At 48.2% G+C, this 6,000-nt stretch overlaps 1 protein-coding gene across 1 annotated transcript in view; it reads left to right on the top strand.

The window, feature by feature from the left end:
- Nucleotides 1-3,259: 3,259 nt before the first annotated feature.
- Nucleotides 3,260-6,000, top strand: part of PRSS12 (serine protease 12) — a 74,248-nt gene continuing 71,507 nt past the window's right edge. The window contains exon 1 of the mRNA XM_025386617.1: nucleotides 3,260-4,201. Coding sequence (XP_025242402.1) covers nucleotides 3,700-4,201 — 502 coding nt within the window. The 5' untranslated portion in view covers nucleotides 3,260-3,699. The remainder of the gene's footprint in view (nucleotides 4,202-6,000) is intronic.

Genomic DNA, 6,000 nt, shown 5'->3' with positions numbered 1-6,000 from the left:
CTATTCAGCCCATTGCTTATGTGAAGTAAGATGATCCCCTAAACTACCACAAAACCAAATGTTCATGTATAACAGTTGCTGTGGAAAAGTACAGATGTGCAGACGTATGTGTACCGCACCCTCACCCCCAAGACTGCCCACCCTCCCTGCTGTTGTGTGTGCAGGGAGACTCTTCCCTTCACTTCCCTAGGTTTCCAGTTGTGGTTCTGGATCTAAGTCCTACCAGAATAGGCTGTGTGGCGAAGGAGAGTTGAATTCTTGGGTCCCAAATCAATGACAGAGGATTGATGAAATCAGAGGTGACAGAGTCCCATTATGGGGGCCTCCCTGGGACTTCCAAGTGTTGCGATGAGGAGAGCCTGCAAGATGTCATTTGTTTCTTTTTGTCCCTTTCCTTGCTCCTTTGTTGCTGCTGAAAGGAAGGGAAAGCAGAGGATCAGCTGCAGGAGTTTTTTCTTTCTTTTTTTTTTGGAAGAGTCTCTCACTCCGTTATCCAAGCTGGAGTGCGGTGGCATGATCACATCTCAGTGCAACCTCAATCTCCTGAGCTCAAGCAATTCTTCTGCCTCAGCCTCCTTGTAGTTAAAAAAATTTTTTTTTGGAGAGACGGAGTCCCACTATGTTTCCCGGGTTGGTACTGAACTACTGGGCTCAAGCAGTCCTCCCACCTCAGTCTCCCAAGGTGCTGGGATTATAGGCTTAAGTCACTGCACATGACAAGGATTCTTACAGTTGTAGCAAGATGGAATTGCCTCCCCTCTCCTTTGGCATTGTTATCCATAATAGAGGGTGATGAGAATCCTGGGAGGGAACTTTGACTAAGTAGTGCCTTAATAGAGGTAGAAGGAAAGAATTTCTTCCTGCAAACCCCTGTACTCTTAATTCCCCCAAACTCCAGACATGCTGTGATGTGACAGGTAGAAGAGGGAGAAATGCATTTCAGGGATTGAATTGGGAATTGGAAATTCTAAACATCTGTATGTTGGTAGCAGCAAGGAGAAATGAAAGAAGACAGGAAGAGAAAATGTTAGCAGAAGAGGGGACTAATATGTCAAGAAGAGAGCTATTTAAGACAAACTTTTCCTGTCAAATAGAAGGCAAAACCCAAGCTGACGCCCTCAAATCATAATTACATAAATATCCTTATATTTTCTAAGAAAAAGTATGTTTTAAAACTTAAATGATGAAATCCGGATGTGGAATTTTCTGTGGGTAACTCCACTTTGTGTATGTCAACTTTACAGTCTGTTAAATGTTAAGAGGCCTCAGAGTACAGGGAAGTGGAGGAGAGACCAGACTGCCCGAGGCTATGCTCCTCTCTGGAGCTCAGATCTAACAGTCTTCTGTTTTATTCACTTCTCTCTCATTATTTTCCTGTCTGCAAGGTATGTAGATGCATGGAAATTGGGTCTGCTTCTGGACCCCCAGGAAGCATGGAAGCAATGATTGCAGGGATCATGTGGGAAGGGACGGGAGCAGGATTCAAGCAGTCTCCCCACAGTCCTAAAATGAGCCTTCCCTGGGCCATGAGGTGTGTAGCCTGAGGAGGAAGAGACAGTCAGAAAGAAAAAGGGCTGACCCCTGATAGAACTGTCGCCTATTATTTCAAAAATCTGTGATTGGTGAACTCTGCCAACCCTCACTAAAATCAACAAATAGACTACTCCAGATATATCTTTTATCTTTCATTGTCTTCCACAAGTATAGTTTTAACTATGCTTTTGGAGCTAGAAAAGTATTAGTAAAAAAATAATGGGTAAAAAAAACTGGAATAAAAACATCTTGAATAAAGATTTGACAAATACATCCCTGGACTCTTAATATCATTTCTTTTACCCAGTTCTCTCTGAAGCAAAATCAAATATTTCATTAATAAGAGTGAAACAAAAAACAATAAAATGACCCACAAAAAGTAAAGTGTGTTTTTTTTTTTTGTTTTTTTTTTTTTTTTTGAGACAAGGTCTCCCCTCTGTCGCCCAGGCTGGAGTGCAGTGGCATGATCTCGGCTCACTGCAACCTCTCCCAGGTTCAAGCGATTCTCCTGGCTCAGCCTCCCAAGTAGCTGGAATGACAGGCGCGCGCTAACACTCCCCCGGCTTTTGGTATTTTTAGTAAAGGCGGGGTTTCACCATGTTGGTGATGCTGTTCTCGAACTCCTGGCCTCATGTGATCCGCCTGCCTCGGCCTCCCAAACTGCTGGGATTATAGGTGTGAGCCACCTCGCCCGGCTAAAGATGGCTTATTTAAAGCTAGTAGTGAATTAATTCAGTTCCTAATTGAACCCTAGGTTTTAACAATAAACATTTGCATTTTGTTCAAGTTTTCTTCAGGGTATATTGTATCTTGAGACAGCATTGCCCTCTCACAATGAAACATGACCATGCCAGAAAATAAAATGTTGCTGTCTTTACGGGCTTCCTTTTCCTTGTTAAACTTTGATGGCATAGTCGGAAACAACTGAAAGGCAAAATACTAAAACATCCAGCTCCAGTGAATTTTTTTTTTTTTTTTAAATTGTAAGCCAACAGTTTTTTGGAGCCTGCGGGAGGGAGGCAGGGAGTGTTGAAAGGGCCCTGCTTAGTTGAGGTCGAGCCAACAGTGAAGCCTCAAAATTGTCAGCAGGCAGAGTCTATTCTGGAGAAGCAAATGAATAGGCTTAACTGAAGTCCCTTGCCCTGCAAAAAAACAGAGGCAGGTGCTAGGGGGATGGATTTTTGGATAGGATGGAAACCGGGACGGATGAAGTCTTCCCTGGTTAGAGAGGAAATTTGGTATTAAGAGAGCCTCACTGAATCCCAGTAATAACCAAACAACTGGTGTTGTCCAGGGCGCCGGCTGGAAAGTGGGAGGCAGGAAGCAGAAAGGCTCAAGCTCCTTTCCCTGAGTCGGTTCAGGAATTTAATTTCAGCCAGTGTTTACTGGGGCACGGTGTTAGGCACGGGGATATCAAGCTGAATAAAACGTGGTCTCGTCCTTGAAGAGCTTATAGTTCAGTGACACGGCTTTAACATTCCTCGTGGGCTTTGATAACTTTTATGCTGGGAGTCGTCAGGGGAGAGCTGCATCTAAATCCATCCACACTTTGGTAAAGATTTCAAAACAGAGGAAACAAGATACGGGGCGACGAGGTTGGAGGAGAGATGACGGCAGGGGCCGGTGCCAGACTTGGGAGCCGCCAACGCCGGGCTGTGCTGGTGCTGCATGCTGGCAAGGGGCAGCTAAGACCGTGCTCCGCGCGGGCACCCTCGGGCTCGGCCCCAGGAGCTGACAGTGCCGTGCGGGCGAACTGCCGTGGGCCTGGCAGGGGCCGAGCGGAGGTCCCGAGCCGCTTGCGCGGCCGGCACCCGCCCCCAGGGGGCAGAGTTCCCGGGCTCGTGCCTGCGCCGCTACCTGGGGCTCAGGCCCCACCGCTCCCCGCTGCGTCCGCGCCTTCTCTTTACAGGTTCTCTCCGCCGGCTGGGGCTCGACTGAGCTTCAGATTCCCCCACCCGCGGTCGCCGCCGGGGGACAGGAGCCGAGGCGCGGCAGGGCACCAGCGGCGGGAGGCGAGGTTGGGGAGGCGAGGGCTGTCCGCGCGCGGGGGCGGGAGGGGGCTGGGGGATTCGAGGGACGCGGCAGCCCCGCCCCCGCCCCCTCCTCTTCTCGCCTCCGAGCCGGAGAAGCTGGGGAGCATGGACCAGACTCCGCAGCGCTGGCACCATGACGCTCGCCGGCTTCGTGCTGGCCCTGGTGTTAGGGGCGCTCCCCGAAGTGGTTGGCTTTGATTCTGTCCTCAATGATTCCCTCCACCACCGCCACCGCCATTCGCCCCCTCCTGGACCGCAGTACCCCTATTACCTTCCCACCCACCAGCGGCCCCCGAGGACACGTCCGCCGCCGCCTCTCCCTCGCTTCCCGCGCCCCCCGAGGGCGCTCCCTGCCCAGCGCCCGCACGCCCTCCAGGCCGGGCACACACCCCGGCCGCACCCCTGGGGCTGCCCCGCCGGCGAGCCATGGGTCAGCGTGACTGACTTCGGCGCCCCGTGTCTGCGGTGGGCGGAGGTGCCACCCTTCCTGGAGCGGTCGCCCCCGGCGAACTGGGCTCAGCTGCGAGGACAGCGCCACAACTTTTGTCGGAGCCCGGACGGCACGGGCAGACCCTGGTGTTTCTACGGAGACGCCCGCGGCAAGGTGGACTGGGGCTACTGCGACTGCAGACACGGTGAGTGGCCTCAGGGCGGCCGCGGACACTCCGGACGGGCCCGGAGCTAGTGAGGCTTGGGGCCGGCGTACAGGTCTCTTGGAAAAAGTGACGGGGTGTGGGGTTGTGGGCTTCCATTGTGGGCTGTGATGGTGGGCTGCAGCTGGGTTACCAGCAAGGTATACTGGTGCTGCAAATCTAAGCCAGCCAGATGTGCTTGTGTGAAGGTTGTCAGGGGTGAGAGTTTCTGTGCAAGGTGCTGAGCTCTGGGTTTCTGTCCTCTGGCCACTGTGTGTGCGCTCGTGTATTGGATGACAGTGTGCTTTGGACGTCTGTTCTGTAGATTAGCTTACGTTGATAGGGTTACCATATTTAAAGAGGCACAGGAGGAGAGAAAGTTCCTAATTACTTGTTCTGGAAAGGGAAATGTTACATTAACGTGACAACCAAGAACCTTCCCTCCATTCTTTAGACTCTGATTTGGGAAAATGTGGTAAAATTTTTGCCTTGATTTCACTGTTGACCTCTGTTTTAAAAAGTATGGCAAAATTATGTGGCCAAAATCAGCCATATTCACATACTGTAGCTCAGTATAGGAAGTATCATTAGTGACTGGAAAAAAAAGAAAGGGAAAAGAGATGGAAATATTACTATCTTGGTGAAGTAGCAACTTGATATAGTCATACACAGTTTTCCAGAGCCATTACTTAACTTTATATGTTATATGTGGAAAATCAGGATTAGTTGGTAATATCAGGAGATGAAAGTGACAAAATGTTTTAGGTTTGTGGTAAGAAAAGCATCCCACTAATAAATTTAATGTAAATGAATAATCCAGCTTTGAACATTGCTTCATTTTGAATTGTTGGAATTTTATTGAAATTAGTTTTTTTTTCTTTAAAAACTGAGGAAGAAAAACTTAATATCCTCCAAAGTTTGAATTTCTTTTCAACAAAATATTTTTGGCAGCTTTCCATTCACATTGTGGGGAAAGGGTTTTCTGAATTGAGATCCTGAATCACATTGTACTTTGTACTTTTTGGAGGTAACTTGGAGGTTAGCTGTCACAATGTCATTCATTTCCTGGAGAAATTTTATTTATCAGTACCTTCAATTGCATTAGTGCTTTGAGTTAAGGAAAAGTGATAGGAAGGTTAAGATCAATTATCCTTCGTCCTTGGGAATGAAGTCATCGCTTTACTTGTGTTTGGTGAACGGAATGCCAATGTGGCTATAAAAATATTTGAGGTGATGTCAACAAAGAGTGCTAGCATTGTCTCGTTATTCACCATAAGAGATTATTTATAGTAAAATCTTACGTTTAGCAAACATTGACTTTTTTTATCTTCATATTATTATTAGTTTTGTTTTTTTTTTCTTGAGACAGAGTCTTGCTCTGTCACCCAGACTGTAGTGCAGTGGCGCGATCTTGGCTCACTGCACGCTCTGCCTCCCCGGTTCGCCCCATTCTCCTGCCTCAGCTTCCCGAGTAGCTGGGACTACAGGCGCCTGCCACCACGCCCGGCTAATTATTTTGTATTTTTTCGGTAGAGACGGGGTTTTATCGTGTTAGCCAGGATGGTCTCGATCTCCTGACCTAGTGATCCGCCCGCCTCAGCCTCCCAAAGTGCTAGGATTACAGGTGTGAAGCCAACTGCGCCCGGCGTACTCTTAGTTTTATGAATAGGTAAGAGTGGAGAATTGTTAGAGAATTAATGTGTAGGAGAGAATATACAACTTCTCTTTTAAGTACATAAGCACAGACTCAAGAAAAGTAATTTAAAGTTAAAAAATGATAGTGATCTGTTGCTCTCTTTATG

The sequence above is a fragment of the Theropithecus gelada genome, chromosome 5 (genome assembly GCF_003255815.1).
Source record: "Theropithecus gelada isolate Dixy chromosome 5, Tgel_1.0, whole genome shotgun sequence".
In the NCBI taxonomy this organism is placed as follows: Eukaryota; Metazoa; Chordata; class Mammalia; order Primates; family Cercopithecidae; genus Theropithecus; species Theropithecus gelada.
This window is presented reverse-complemented; position numbering and strand designations above follow the sequence as displayed.